Source organism: Lepus europaeus, chromosome 11, assembly GCF_033115175.1.
Source record: "Lepus europaeus isolate LE1 chromosome 11, mLepTim1.pri, whole genome shotgun sequence".
Lineage (NCBI taxonomy): Eukaryota > Metazoa > Chordata > Mammalia > Lagomorpha > Leporidae > Lepus > Lepus europaeus.
In genome coordinates, this window is record NC_084837.1 from 103,997,698 (window position 1) to 104,013,898 (window position 16,201).

Here is a 16,201-nt window from a genome sequence, read left to right on the forward strand (position 1 = left end):
CCTTTCTCTCTTTCTCTCTCACTGTCTAACTCTGCCTGTTACTTGCAGAGAGAGGTAGAGACAGAAAGAGAGGTCTTCCATCCGCTGGTTCACTCCCCAGCTGGCCACAACGGCTGGAGCTGCGTCGATCCAAAGCCAGGAGCTAGGAGTTTCCTCCAGGTCTCCCATGTGGGTGCAGGGGCCCAAGCACTTGGGCCATCTGCTGCTGCTAACCCAGGCTATAGAGGAGAGCTGTATTGGAAGAGGAGCAGCCGGGACTAGAACCAGTGCCCATATGGGATGCCGGTGCTTCAGGCCAGGGCTGCTGGGCCACAGCACTGGCCTTGTTCAAATTGAATTTTTTTTTTAATTTTTAAAATTTTTTTATTTTTTGACAGGCAGAGTAGACAGTGAGAGAGAGAGACAGAGAGAAAGGTCTTCCTTTGCCATTGGTTCACCCTCCAATGGCTGCCGTGGCCAGCACGCTGCGGCCGGCGCACCGCGCTGATCCGAAGGCAGGAGCCAGGTGCTTCTCCTAGTCTCCCATGCGGGTGCAGGGCCCAAGCACTTGGGCCATCCTCCACTGCACTCCCGGGCCATAGCAGAGAGCTGGCCTGGAAGAGGGGCAACTGGGACAGAATCCGGCGCCCCGACCGGGACTAGAACCCGGTGTGCCTGCGCCGCAAGGCACAGGATTAGCCTATTGAGCCACGGTGCCAGCCTAAATTGAATTCTTAATAGTCATTTGCACATAAACATCACTGCATTTCAGTGCCTTTGTAGCTGAAAGCCTCTTCGAAAAAATTTAAGTTGAGTGTGTATTTGATAACTCAAGACTCCACCTATCCCGAGACAAATTTTCCTTCCCCTAAGAAAATTCTGTCTGACAATGGTGTGGTGCAGCAGGTTAAGATGCCCTCATTCTGTCTCAGAGTGGCTGGGATCGAGTCTTGCCTCAGCCTCCAATTTAGCTTTCTAATGCACCTGAGAGGCAGCAGATGATCACTCACGTTGGAGTTCCTGGCATCAGCATGGCCCTGCCCTGACTGTTGCAGACATATGGGGAGTGAGTCAGCAGATGGAGATTTCTTTTTCTTGTCACTTTGTCTTTCAAGTAGATTTAAAAAAAAAGAGAGAGAGAGAAAATAGGGCTAGCGGTGTGGTGTGGTGGGTGAAGCTACCGCCTGCAGTGCTGGCATCCCATATGTGTACTGGTTTGGATCCCAGCTGCTCCATTTCCAATCCAGTGCTCTGCTGTGGCCTGGGAGAGCAGTGCAAGACGGCCCAATTCCTTGGGCCCCTGCACCTGCGTGGGAGGCCTGGAGGAGGCTCCTGGTTCCTGGCTTCGGATCAGCACAGCTCTGTTTCGGCCAACTGGGGAGTGAACCAGCAGATGGAGGACCTCTCTCTGTCTCTCTCTCTCTCTCTCTGTCTCTCTCTCTCTCTGCCTCTCCTCTCTTTGTGTAACTCTGACTTTCAAGAAGGTAAATAAATCTTAAAGAGAGAGAGAGCTAAAATCATTATTTTTTTGCCTCTTCTCCTCCCCTTAACCTTCTCAACTCCTTTGGCCTCTTGACTTCTAAAAGCTAATTCTGTTCATATGGCCAAGAACCTCTTCATCCACACCTTTGCTAGCTAAAGATCCTTAAAGATGTTCAAGTGGGGCATGGGAAAGAGAAGAGATTTAGCCCTGGACCTTATGGTGTGTGGTAGGAATACATAGGAAGCTCAAGTGTGAGGACTTATACCCAGACTTCAGGACCTTTGCTCCTTAATGAGGTCATAGACATAATAGAATCATGCTATTTTATGAGGCTAATAGCAGTGATTCTTATAATGGACTTATTTTTATGCTGATTGCAGTAGATCACCTCTTTAGACCTAGGCATGTGTTTTGGCAAGTGAGTTCCTTATATTTGGAAAGGTCGAGGACTCTTCTATTCTGACAGTACCTATCTTTGGCATATTTCTTTAATATCTGAATGATCTCTAGTTTGTGCAGATGTTATCCTGGACATCAAAGATTTGCAAGGAAAACAACCTGGGTAAGTTTCCTGCCATATTTCCTAAAGGCTACATATAAAATCATCATTACTAAATAGCATTTAGAAAGAGAAAGTGATTTCCATTATACATTCACCAGAATAGCCAAAATGAAAAAAACTACATAAACCCAATACCAAGTGTTGACAAGAATGTAGAGCAATTGGACCTCTCATTCACTGCAAGGGGAGGTGTAACTGTTTAGCAGTATCTAATTAATAAAGTTATACATATGCCTGTGACCCAGCAATTCCACCCCAACAGAAATATGTGGAAGAATTCTCACAGCAATACTATATTAAGAAGTAAGGGCCTGCGCCATGGCTTAACAGGCTAATCCTCCGCCTTGCGGCGCAGGCACACCTGGTTCTAGTCCCGGTTGGGGCGCTGGATTCTATCCAGGTTGCCCCTCTTCCAGGCCAGCTCTCTGCTATGGCCCGGGAAGGCAGTGGAGGATGGCCCAAGTGCTTGGGCCCTGCACCCGCATGGGAGACCGGGAGAAGCGCCTGGCTCCTGGCTTCGTATCAGCACGATGCGCCAGCCGCAGCGGCCATTGGAGGGTGAACCAATGGCAAAAAGGAAGACCTTTCTCTTTATCTCTCTCTCTCACTATCCACTCTGCCTGCCAAAAAAAAAAAAAAAGAAGAAGAAGTAAGAATAAACTGGGCCAGCACCACGGCTCAATAGGCTAATCCTTTGCCTTGCGGCGCCGGCACACCGGGTTCTAGTCCTGGTCGGGGCGCCAGATTCTGTCCCAGTTGCCCCTCTTCCAGGCCAGCTCTCTGCTGTGGCCCGGGAGTGCAGTGGAGGATGGCCCAAGTGCTTGGGCCCTGCACCCCATGGGAGACCAGGAGAAGCACCTGGCTCCTGCCTTCGGATCAGCACGGTGTGCCGGCCGCAGCAGCCATTGGAGGGTGAACCAACGGCAAAAGGAAGACCTTTCTCTCTGTCTCTCTCTCTCTCTCACTGTCCACTCTGCCTGTCAAAAACAAAAAACAAACAAACAAACAAAACAAAAAAGAATAAACTGACCAGCAATAGAATGGATAAAGTAATTGTGATATATTCACACAGTGTAATATATATACAATGAGAGTATACAGCAATGAGAGTGAACAAGCTAAGCCTACACCTGACAACACAGAGAGGATCTCACACTGTATGGAACAAAAACAACTGGACACGAGAATCCTCACATTCTGTGTGATTCCATTTAAATGCAGTTCAAAATCAGGCAAAACTCATCTGTGATGTTAGAAGCTAGGAAAGTAGTTTTTTGGTAGAAAAAGTAAGATAGGAAAGTGTCTCTAGTGTGCTGATAATGTGCTTGGTCTGGGTGCTAGTTACACGGGTATGCCTTCTTTAGCCATGTAGATAAAAGGGTGCAATTGTGGTAGAGCTGCTTGCTTGGAGTTTGCGCAGCACTGGGTTGTACCTTGGATATGATGAGTTATTGTTAGGAACCTCCCACTGCCCACACTTGAAGAACCTGACTGGGTTATAACTCTTAATTTTCTTTCTTTGCTACTCCTAGAGGATGCCTCATTTTGCAAGAGCTTGATGAACTTGCTCTTCAGCCTGCATGTTCTGTATAAGAGTCCTGTCACCCTTCTGCGTGACTTGTCTCAGGATATCCACGGGCAGCTGGGAGACATTGACCAGGTGCTGTAGTGAGACTTCAGTACAACAGCCTGTGTGGGGATGGAGGTCAAGGAAATAGATTTACCACCAGGAGGTCTTATCTCTCTTTTCCTCCCTAGGATATAGAGGTAGAGAAAACAAACCACTTTGCAATGGTGAATTTAAGAACAGCTGCCCCCACTGTCTGTGTAAGTATTGATCCTAAGCCATGGGAATAGCCTTGCTCATTCCTCCCACTGCCTGTGAAGAGGAAATGGTGGCGGCTTGTACCTGAGGCCTGTGACCCACCTGGAGTCAATCATGGTTTTATCTCAGCCCAGCAGCTGTATTTCATGAACATGCCAGACATTCTTTTCTTTTACAGTTGCTTGTTCTGAGTCAGGCTGAGAAGGTCCTGGAAGAAGTGGACTGGCTGATCACCAAGCTTAAGAGACAAGTGAGCCCTCAAGAACCCCTATCAGGTAAGATGAGTTCAGGTTGGGTTCTGGAAACTGTGACAAGAACAGAGTCCATATTGGACTGCTGCATGAAGTTAGAGCTCCTGGACTAAATTTGTTTGTTAGATGTAATGAAAGAAGTAGAAGGCATTGTGGCTTATGACAACATAATTACTGATTCACTCTGCCTAATAAATGCTCATTTTCCATACAGACTTTCTAGTTAATAGTATTTAGTTGATTTCTAATCATCCTTTACTATTAATTAGAAAATAAAGCCAGTTATGTATAAATGTGCTAATAAGTTCATTTCCTTTCAGAAGAGGCCTCTTCTCAGGCAACCCCACCGAATGATCCCACTGAGAAAGCCATCATCGTGCAACTGGGAACTTTGCTTACGTTTTTCCATGAACTGGTGCAGACGGCCTTGCCGTCAGGCAGCTGTGTGGACACCTTGTTAAAGGACCTGTGTAAAATGTACACCACCCTTACAGCACTTGTCAGATATGTGAGTATCTCACAGTTAGATTCATCCCACCTTTCTGCCCTAGACAGCCCACTGCTGCAGAATGCCCTTCAATGGAACGCTTGCCTCTTAGCTTTTGAGTCATAGTTTCATTTTAGTTAGGTCAGAAGGTAGCAGGCATCTCCACAGACCAGGGAAAAACAGTTGCTGGCATAATTCTAAATATGTTTTTGCACATCCTTATTTCCTTGGTGTGTGAATATGTGTCCCAACTGAGAGTGGATGCCTCTTTCAAACACCTTATAAGGCTTACTCTGAGTTACAGCTATATAGTTAAATCTGAGTTCATGTTGTAGAAAACAAAATACCATTTTGGGGGCCATTGTTGTGGCACAGCAGGTTAAGTCACGGCTGGCAATGCCAACATCCCATATTAGAGTGCCCTTTTGGGTCTTGGCTGCTGTACTTCCCATCCAGCTTCTTGCTAATGCACCTGAAGACAGACAAGGATGATCCAAGTACTTGGGTTCCTGCCACCCATGGGGAAAAGAGTTCCTGGCTCTTGGCTTTGGCCTGGCTCAGACCTGGCTATTGTAACCATCTGAGGAGTAAACCAGTGGATGGAAGCTATCTCCCCACCACCCTTTCTTTCAAACAAATAAAAAATCTATGCCGTCTTTGGTGCCAGCGCTGTAGTGCAGCAGGTTAAGCTTCCACCTGCAACACCAGCATCCTATATGGGCACCAGTTCACGTCCTGGCTGCTCTAGCAGATGGAAAAATCTCTCTGAGACTTTCAAATAAATGAATGAATCTTTTTTTAAAAAAAAAAATTTTTTGTTCAAAAATTAAAAAAAAAAGATTCATTCATTTATTTTAAAGGCAGAGTTACAGAGAGGCAGAGTCAGAAAGAGGTCTTCCATTCATTTATTCACTCCCCAGGTGACCACAATGGCCAGAGCTGTGCTGATCCAAAGTCAGGAGCCAGGAGCTTCTTCTGGGTCTCCCACATGGGTGCAGGGGCCCAAGGACTTGGACCATCTTCTGCTTTTCCAGCCCACAGCAGAGAGCTGGATTGGAAGTGGAGCAGCTGGGACTTGAACCTGCACCCATATGGGATGCCGGCACTGCAGACGGTGGCCTTACCTGCTACACCATAGCGCTGGCCCCAATAAATAATTAAAAAAAAATTTTTTTTTAACTAGTCTTGGCACTAAGATGCTTATTCCTTCTCTTATTCTTTTTTTTTTTTTCTTTTTTTTTTTTTTTTGACATGCAGAGTTAGACAGAGAGAAAGGTCTTCCTTCCATTGGTCCACCCCCCAAATGGCCGCTACGGCCGGTGCGCTGTGCTGATCCGAAGCCAGGAGTCAGATGCTTCCTCCTAATCTCCCATGCGGGTGCAGGGCCCAAGGACCTGGGCCATCCTCTACTGCCTTCCTGGGCCACAGTAGAAAGCTGGACTGGAAGAGGAGCAACTGGGACAGAACCCGGCGCCCCAATCAGAACTAGAATCTGGGGTACTGGCGCCACAGGTGGATTATTAGCCTAGTGAGCTGCGGCGCCAGCCCTTCTCTTGTTCTTTTAACAAAAAAAAACAAAACAAAACAAAAAATCCCCAAAGAAGAGAGGAAGTTTTTTTTGTTTTTTATTGAAACGCAGAGATCTGCAATCTACTGGTTCACTTCTCAGATGCCCACAAGCCATAGGGCTGGGCCAAGCTCTCACCAGAAACATGGAACTCAATCCAGGTCCCATGTGGTGGCAGGGACCCAAGAACATGAGTTATCGTCTGCTGCCTCCCAGAGTGTATATTAGCAGGAGGTTGGATCAGAAGCTGAGTAGCAGGGACTTGAACTATTTTTTTGACAGGCAGAGTGGACAGTGAGAGAGAGACAGAGAGAAAGGTCTTCCTTTTGCCGTTGGTTCACCCTCCAATGGCTGCCGCGGTAGGCGCGCTGCAGCCGGCGCACCGCGCTGATCCGATGGCAGGAGCCAGGTGCTTCTCCTGGTCTCCCATGGGGTGCAGGGCCCAAACACTTGGGCCATCCTCCACTGCACTCCCTGGCCACAGCAGAGAGCTGGCCTGGAAGAGGGGCAACTGGGACAGGATCGGTGCCCCGACCGGGACTAGAACCTGGTGTGCCGGCCTAGTGAGCCACGGCGCCGGCTGGGATATCGGCTTTCTAAACAGCATCTTAACTGCTGGGACAAACACTTGCCTCCTATTTTTTGTTTTTTTATATTTTTACTCTGCCTTTATTGAATTTAAGTTAATGTTTCTTAGTGTCTGTTAACAAAAAACTTCTCTTGAATAAGAAGCAAAGGCAAGACATGAACCAAGCACTCCATTATGGGATATGAGCATCCAGCAGCATTTTAACAGCTGCTCCAAATGCCCACCCCATATTGGCATTTTTAAGGGGAAAAACAGCCAAGCTATTGGTTTTCTAAATGTAGGAACTAGCATCCTGAACAATTTTTGTTGCTTGAACAAGTCAGGAAGAAAAAGCATCATTTCCTGTTGTCTAGCAAGCTTGGGAGCTCTGAGGACAGGGAAGAGATAGGGTTGGTTTTTAATTTCTTTTTTCCTCTGCTATCAGTATGATGAGTCACTGCATAAGCTCTCTACAAGAGTCATCTGTAGTTTCATAGGATAATCTTCTAAATCTAAGAATCTTTTGTTAGTATTTTCAGGTGTGTCGGAGCTCCAGAGGAATTCCAAAAAATATGGAAAAGCTGGTGAGTAAAGAATGAACTTTCCTAGGAATGTGGAAAGCCTTTTACTGCTGCAGTCACATTGGTTCCCTTCTCCTTGCTGCAGGTGAAGCTGTCTGGCTCTCATCTGACCCCACTGTGTTATTCCTTCATTTCTTATGTACAGGTAAGTAATTCAGAGGCGGGACTAAACATCTTTAAGACAGGACTTCTGTTCCAAGGGACCGCCTGGTCAGGGAGCTGAGTGTATACAAAGTTTCTTCTCTGCTTACCATGAGGCGGAGTGCCTCTCTGCAGCCAACCAAAAGCTCAGGGACTTTGCAGCAAGGAGATCTTGATTCACATAAAGGAAGCATTTGTTTTGGAGAGAGCAAACGTTGATAGGCTTGTGTTTGGTGGGAAGGAATCAGCATGCTGGGCTTCAGTAACAGCTTGTTCCTGGGTGCCTGAAAGTCCACGCCATCAAACATGGTGAGTAAAGTAAGAGTAGAACACGCAGAAGGGCTGGGAGCAGATGGGAAAGAAGCGTGTTATGAGAGCAGCAGTGCTTTTAAGGAGGTGGCAGAAATATGGGCTTTTTTCTATCATTTGCCCAGACCCTTTCTATTCTCCCTCTAGGAAGGGTTTGGAGAAATTTCTAGGGCTTTTCCAGAGTTTGGAGAAATTTCAAGTATCATCTGATCCTAAATACCATCAGCTTCTTGCAGTACTAAACTTTTTGACTATTTCAACCAGGTATTTTTGGCTGGCGCCACGGCTCACTTGGCTAATCCTCCACCTGCAGTGCCGGCACTCCAGGTTCTAGTCCCAGTTAGGGCGCCGGATTCTGTCCCGGTTGCTCCTCTTCCAGGTCAGCTCTCTGCTGTGGCCCGGGAAGGCAGTGGAGGATGGCCCAAGTGCTTGGGCCCTGCACCCGCGTGGGAGACCAGGAGGAGCACCTGGCTCCTGGCTTCGGATCAGCGCAATGCGCCGGCCGTAGCAGCCATTTAGGGGGTGAACCAATGGAAAAGGAAGACCTTTCTCTCTGTCTCTCTCTCTCTCTAACTCTGCCTGGCCTGTCAAAAAAAATAATAAATAAATAAACCAAGTATTTTTTAGCCTCACCACTATTGTCACATTGGGCCAGGTAATCTTTGCTTGTTCTGTACATTTTAGGATATTTAATGCATCCCTGGTTTCTTGTCTACCACAGACGTGTTGGGAGTATCCAGTCCATGGGGTCATTATAAATCCCCACAAAACCATTTGGTCTAACCCTACCAAAGCAACTAGAAATTCAATAAATCTATGGCAGGCTAATTTTTAAGTTGATAATTTTGTGTGGCCTGTGAATGATGTTATGAATGTCCAAATGGCCCTTAGAATAGTTTCCCTACCCCAAACCAGGGACCAACATCCTCAGAGTATGACAACAAAAGTGTTTCCAGAAATTACTGAATGTCCTTAAGAAATCCAAAATCACCCCTGTTGCAATGACTTAAGTGATGGAAGACCTACTGTCTTATAAGGCCACTTAGATACTGCAGTAAACATTCAGTCACTGGCTGATCCTTGTAGAACCAAAGAGATTGCATCCACCAAATGTCAGTCTCATCCAAGATTCAGAAAGCACTGAAAGTACTTAAAGTGCTGGATTGTGACCACTTTGATGTCATATGTTTTAAGGGTGCCTCCTCTTGAGACTCAGTGGCCGAGTGGCATGTCATCTGGCTTTACCTAAAACCGTAGTGTGCTGATATCTGAGGCTGCCACCTTACCTTTCTGTCGGTTTTGTGATCTGCATCAGAAATTCATCATTCATTTTCTGTCTGGTTGGGAAGTGCAGCCTACTCTCATCAAGCCTGCACTCCTCCTGTCTTCTTTTATCTCACCCAAATGCTCTCAGGCATGCTTTCCCAAGGTTCCTGTTCATAAAATTTTCATACGGGTGCCCTTCTGTCAAACATACCTGTTATCTATAATGGGGTATATCCCTCCATGCCTAAATTTGGGTTTTAAATTCTGCATCTCCAAGTCTTAATGATATCTCAAGGCCACAATTATAAAGTATCCTGTATAGATTAAGTCCTAAGGTGTGGAAGGGCAAGTTTGTGAGAAATGATGCCCACAGTATTCCGTATGTTAAACATTCATGTGCCCATTAGCATATTTAAAGCACTGAGAAGTCCAACAGTACGTTAAATCATAGTTCTCAAACCTACTCAGGAACTTTTTTTTTTTTTTTTGGACAGGCAGAGTGGACAGTGAGAGAGAGAGAGACAGAGAGAAAGGTCTTCCTTTTTGCCGTTGGTTCACCCTCCAATGGCCGCCGCGGTAGGCGCGCTGCAGCCGGCACACCGCGCTGATCCGATGGCAGGAGCCAGGTGCTTCTCCTGGTCTCCCATGGGGTGCAGGGCCCAAGCACTTGGGCCATCCTCCACTGCACTCCCTGGCCACAGCAGAGAGCTGGCCTGGAAGAGGGGCAACCGGGACAGGATCGGTGCCCTGACTGGGACTAGAACCCGGTGTGCCGGCGCCGCAAGGTGGAGGATTAGCCTATTGAGCCGCAGCGCCGGCCTTGGAACTTTTTTTTTAATAATAACATTACTATTTGGTAGAAAATTAAGAATATTGGCTTTGGAAACACTGCTTTTAAGCCATATTTACTACAGTCTAAAAATTATAATCCAAAAACCACTTTGTTCAACTTATTAGAATAGCTGAATTTAGCAAACAGTGGACCTTGTGCCTGTTGTGTTAATCTCCTTTCATGTATTACCTTATTCATCCTCACTACTTTGTGATTGTAGTTAACACTTGTGCAAGTAGTGAAAAGAAGTTTATTGAAATGTCCAAAAACAGACAGCTAAAAAGCAGACCTGGGACTTGACTCCAGCTAGTTAGTCTCCATAGAAGGGGCCAGCAAACTTTCTGTTCAAGGCCAGATAGTATATGTTTTAGGCCTGTTTTAGTCTCTGCCACACCTGCTTAACTGCTGTTGTAACATAGGAGCAGTCTTAGATAACATACAAATAAATGATTGTAACTGTTCCAATGAAACTTTATTCTCAAAAACAGGGAGCTGGATTTGTCCTGGGGGGCTGTAGTTTGCCATCCCCCGCTCTGGACTCATACTTGATATTTGTTGTCTGGACTCATACTTGATATTTGTTGACATCTAAAATGATGGAGAGTTTTACATTTTTGTGTTTCTGAGCCTACTTAAGTATTTTCTTCTGCGAAAATACTAGGTGCCTTCTAGACTTCTAATTTTTCCCCACATCACACAAAACCCATTTCATGTATTCCTTGGGCATTTATCCCTGTCTTCATCCATAGGTGCAAACATTTTCATCTTTGTGAGATACACTGAATGAACAACCTGAGGCCACAGCTCATATCCGTTAACTCTAACTCTTGTGCAGAAATGGGGATTGTATTATACACCCCTTTTTATTACTTACCATAAATCTTGATAGGAAGCTGTGAAAACAGTGCTTTCCAGAATCACACTTTTTTTTTTAAGATTTATGTATTTATTTGAAAGTCAGAGAGAGAGGCACGGGGAGACAGAGATCATCCATCTGCTGGTTTACTCCCGAAGGCCATGACAGCCAGGGCAGGGCCAGGCTGAAGCCAGGAGCTCCATCCAGTCTCCCAATGGGTGGCAGGGGCCCAAGCACTTGGGGCATCTTTGACTGCTTTCCCAGGTCATTACCATGCAGCTGGATCCAAAGCAGAGCAGCTGGGACACGAACTGGTGCCGTTATGTGATGCTGGCATTATAGGCAGCAGTTTTACCTGCTGTGCCACAAGCCAGTACCTGAATCATACATCTTTAAAAGGTGCTTCACTTACCTGGTTCAGTAGGAATGGGCAGTGCACAGGTTTGATTTAGGGAGTTTCAAAGGGTCTTGGACACAATCTCTAGGAAGATGGCTCATTTTACACTTTCCTCTCCTCCCTAAATAGGACATCACCCTCTTCTACCATGCCTTCCAGGGCCAAAAGTAGATTACTTCAAACTAGCCCCTCTAGAATCTCTACTGTGGCTTATTTTCTAGAACATAACACAAGGAACAAGCCTCCTGCCTCTCTTGTGACTCCAGTAGTATAGCTTCTTGCATTTTCAGATGTTTTATCTTCTTTGTCTCCATGGAGCATGGTATGTTCCTTTCCTAGAAGGTATAGATCTCTCTTGAGGTCAGAGCTTCCTACATTTTATATACTTGACACTTGAGTTAGGTCTTGATTCTCTTTTGCTTTATCAGAATCCTATACTTCTTGATTCTTTTAATTATTTTCCCACCCACTCTCTGGGAGCTCTTTACTACCTGATAATGCAGGTAATACATAGGGGAGAGTTCCTCCTACTCTTGAAACCTTTCTTGAGCATGAGAATCACACTGCATGTAAGACACATCTGGTGATTGCTTCCAAGTGGGAAGACCGCAGGCTCCTGGATCCGCTTCCACAGCCAGCTGCTCAGCAGGAAGCTGTCTGTTCCGCTTCTACCCTGCCGTCTGCACTGTAACCATCCTTTTGCACCTCACTGGTCCACTGGCTGGCCCAGGACAGTAATGGTTAGGTCTGCCCTCAGTTTTCATGTGCTGGCTTTAAGACCAACAGATTGTAAGTCTCCCAGCAACAACAACAACAAAAAGAGAGAAGAAAAAATTGCTGAGAATTGTACGACATCACTGGCATTTTCCCAGCTTGCAGCATTGGCTGCACAGATCATTTTACTCACCAGACTTGGTCTCCATACTCTAGGAAATTGCCACCAGCTCTACAGAAAAATCTTCAGGAATGGAAAGAATGAATGTGTTTCTGTTTCTTTAGAACAAGAGTAATGGCCTGACATGTACAGGGGAGAAGAAAAAGAAGACTGCTGCTGTTAGCACAGCCATGGTAAGTAAGCTGCTGATGCTGACCATTCATTCCTGGAAAACCTTTAACACTATGTTAAGTGAAAGCCGTGAGTCCCAAGAAGACCACTTGTTGTATGATTCCATTTACATGAACTACTCAGAATAGAAATCTGAGACAAGGATGAGTGGTTGACTAGAGCTTAGTGGTTTAGGGAGATGAAGAACTGGGGGGATAGCTAAAAAGGGTATGGAGTTATCCTTTGTGGGTGATGAAAATGTAAAGTTGATTGTGGTAATGGTTACACAACTGTCTGATACACGTATTGTGTACATGAGTGAACTGTATGGTGTGTGGAATGTATCTCAAAAAGCTGTTACCAAAGTCCCTGGAAAATAGAATTTAAAGTTTTTATGCAAAAATATTTGAAATCATTTTCTCAAAATAAGCATTTTCCATAAACTTTTTGAAGTACCCACAAGTGTGTATATGTGTGTTTACATAAGATTGTTGATTTTTTTCCTAAGATTTATTTATTTACTTGAGAAGCAGAGGCGCACAGCCACAATGGCAGGAGTTGCGCTGATTCAAAGCCAGGATCCTCCTCCTGGTCTCCCACACAAGTGCAGGGGCCCAAGGACCTAGGCCATCTTGTACTGCTCTCCCAGGCCACAGCAGAGAGCTGGATCAGAAGTGAAGCATCTGGGACTCGAACCAGCATGCATATGGGATGCTGGCACTGCAGGCAGTGGCCTCACCAACTATGCCATAGCACTGGCCCCTATGATTGCTTCTTAACTAGTGAGTTGTATGATGAGATAGGACATCTTATTTTTCCTTTGAACCAAAAACATTTTTTCAAGAAGCACCAGAAAATCTTGACCTCAAACAGAACTAATGAAATAGTCTAGGATGCCCCTTTTTGTTTTTAGGAAAAGTTGGTACTGTAAAAGGTGTTCCCTGAAGAATCTCAGAGATGGTGAGGATGCAGGAAGGCGGATCTATAGGACATTGTTGGCAAGGCTTCTTACTAACTTCTCAAGGGGGCAGTTTGGCAACAACTTAGGAATGTTAGGAGATACACACTCTGTAACAATTTAGAAATGGTAAAGGCCTGTATACAGAATTGCCCTTCAGTTCGAAAGTGTAATATTAGACACACAAGGGATGTCTTCAAAAAGTTAATGGAAAACGTGTATTACCATGTGTAAATTTCACTTTTTTGGATCAAAAAAAAACTTTAATTCCATTTCTCCACAAAGTGTTTGTAACTATGATATCCATTAATAGAGGACTGGTCAGGTAGGTTATAGTATATATACACTGGATAATACTGTAGAGGCCTGAAAAAATACCATCTGAGTATTCAGCTGTAGAATTACCTCCAAGGTAATATTTTTTAAAACGTGAAAACAAGTGTGTACAGTGTCCTCACTTGTGAGCTTTTTATTTTTAAGATTTATTTATTTGAAAGGCAGAGTTATAAAGGAGAGCCAGAGAAAGTGAGAGACTGATCTTCCATCTGCTGGTTTACTCCCCAAATGGCCGCAATGACTAGGACTGGACCAGGCCGAAGCCAGGAACTTCATCTGGATCTCCCACTTGGATGCAGGGGCCTGAGGACTTGGGCCATCCTCTGCTGCTTTCCTAGAAGCATTAGCAGGGAGCTGGATCACAAGTGGAGGAGCCGGGACTCAAACCAGTGCCCATATGGAATATTGCTGCTGCAGGCAGCAGCTTAACCTGCTGCACCAGAGCTAGCCCTGACTTGAGGGTTTCTGATACACATATACAGACACACATGAAACATTTTAAAAAATCTATAAGTTACAGTTCAAATGGGAGAGTGGTAGGAATAATCCCAGCAGGAAAAATGTACAAATCAGAAAAAGGAAATATTGAGCTTATTATATCAATTCAGTGGATGAGTGCTGTGGTGCAACTTGTTAAGCCAGCCACTATGTGTGGGCTTCAGTCCTGGCTCCTCTGCTCCCTATCCAGCTTCTTTTTTTTTTTTTTTTTTTGACAGGCAGAGTGGACAGTGAGAGAGAGACAGAGAGAAAGGTCTTCCTTTTGCTGCTGGTTCACCCTCCAATGGCTGCTGCGGCCTGCGCACCGCGCTGTTCCGAAGGCAGGAGCCAGGTGCTTCTCCTGGTCTCCCATGCGGGTACAGGGCCCAAGCACTTGGGCCATCCTCCACTGCCTTCCCGGGCCACAGCAGAGAGCTGGCCTGGAAGAGGGGCAACCGGGACAGAATCCAGCGGGACTAGAACCCGGGGTTCCGGCACCGCAAGGTGGAGGATTAGCCTATTGTGCCACGGCGCCGGCCCCAGCTTCCTCTTAATTTGCCTGGGATAATGTCCCAAGTGTTTGGGTCCCTGCCACCATGTGGGAGACCCAGATAGAGTTAAGGGCTCTTGGCTTTGGGCCCAGTACTTGTTGTTGTAGGCATTTAGGGAGTGAACCAGCAGGTGGAAAGTCTTTACCTTTCAAATAAATAAATGTTTAAAAAAAAAAAAAAAGAAAAACAGCATAATTCCTACAAATGGTCCTGTCCTCCTTATCCATCTCTAGATAACAAAAATAGGAATTTTAAATGGGAAGACTCAGTGCTATTCCAACTGGCATTCAAGTCCTTTGAGACTCAAAATAGAAGTACAACTGCACCTGACTGAGAGACTAATGTACCTCCCAAAAGTCATGTGCATTTCTGCTGGCTCCACAGGAAAACGTCAAGAACTATCAAACCTGAACTTCTAAGTCTTACCTTCCTTTGTCCATAGGCCAGAGTTCTTCGGGAAACCAAGCCAATCCCTAACCTCATCTTTGCCATTGAACAGTATGAAAAATTTCTCATCCACCTTTCTAAGAGATCCAAGGTAAATATACTGGATTATTTGTCATCATTTCTATTTACCCTGTGGACAGAACTGGCAAACCATACCACAGATGGGGAGAAAAACTATAATCCATCGGTTTCTTTGCTATTTCTGATCTAAGGGCCTGATTCCAAACATCAAGTAGGAAACTATTGGAAAAGCATGCCAAGTGGCAGTGTGCTTACTTTAAATAGGAACTGAGGAGTGCATCATGGGTACACTAAAAATGGTTTGAGCTGTCCCAGCAGGACCTTCAAGTGAGATGTGCTTACCATCATGTCACAGGTGAACCTGATGCAGCACATGAAGCTTAGCACTTCAAGAGACTTCAAGATCAAAGGGAACATTCTGGACATGGTTCTCAGAGAGGACGAGGAAGATGAAGATGAGGAGGTCAGTGTCTGCTTCTGCCCAGAGCACAGTAAGCCCCAGCCACTCTTTCTAGCTGGTTGTTGACAGCCTATCGAGAGGCAGCTGTTGTAAGTGGAAGGGCACGTACCAACAGACACAGGCTCAAGGCAGTCAGGTAAAGGTGAAAGCCAAGGGCCCTTGAGGAACTGGGAATTATACAAAATCCGATGAGGTTATCCAGATTTGTGTACACTTTTGGCAGTCATTTCCTGGAGGAGGGTGGTGACAAGTCTTGCTGTGGGTCCTCCCTATTTCCTTTTCAACAATAGAACGACAACCTTCCCCTTGTTCCATGCCCTCCCTCACAGCAGGACCACTTGATGTGGCCCGGCTTCCTTCAGTTCCTGCCAGTTTCTTCCTCACCCTTTAGTTTTACCCCTTTGAAACAGAGCCCAAATGTTTCCTTGACTCTAACACCTAAAATTCTCATCATCTTAAGTCTGTCCAAGATGCAATTAGCAAGTCAGGGGCCCATCCTTGTTTCTTACATAAAGCACCCTGGATCTCTGGCTTCTTAACGTTTTGAACCTGTATTCTTCAGATTGTTTACCACACTCTAGGCCTGATGCACCCAGCCTCACCTACTCCCTTTACCTACTTGGCATTTGAGTTCAGGAGGGTCATGTAGCATTTTGACACCTAAGGCTCCTTCACTGTCATTCTGTGCTCAGTGTAACAAAAGTCCTGAGGGAAGGAGTTGGCCCTGCTTTACTTCAGCATAATCACCTCCCATGAGCAGGAAAGGGGAGAAAGCATGACTAACACAGGCTTTGATGAGAAG

The 16,201-nt window shown here is 45.6% G+C and overlaps 1 protein-coding gene across 3 annotated transcripts in view; it reads left to right on the plus strand.

Annotated features, from left to right (window-relative positions):
* The window catches only part of FANCI (FA complementation group I), a 96,097-nt gene that overhangs the window by 79,463 nt on the left and 433 nt on the right, over positions 1-16,201 (plus strand). For 2 of the 3 annotated variants that reach the window (XM_062206235.1, XM_062206234.1), the window contains 10 exons: positions 1,973-2,024; positions 3,557-3,684; positions 3,783-3,851; positions 4,028-4,124; positions 4,421-4,608; positions 7,253-7,306; positions 7,389-7,448; positions 12,104-12,172; positions 14,914-15,009; positions 15,295-15,430. In XM_062206235.1, coding sequence (XP_062062219.1) covers positions 1,973-2,024; positions 3,557-3,684; positions 3,783-3,851; positions 4,028-4,124; positions 4,421-4,608; positions 7,253-7,306; positions 7,389-7,448; positions 12,104-12,172; positions 14,914-15,009; positions 15,295-15,430 — 949 coding nt within the window. The remainder of the gene's footprint in view (positions 1-1,972; positions 2,025-3,556; positions 3,685-3,782; positions 3,852-4,027; positions 4,125-4,420; positions 4,609-7,252; positions 7,307-7,388; positions 7,449-12,103; positions 12,173-14,913; positions 15,010-15,294; positions 15,431-16,201) is intronic. The other variant, XM_062206236.1, reaches the window with a different exon arrangement.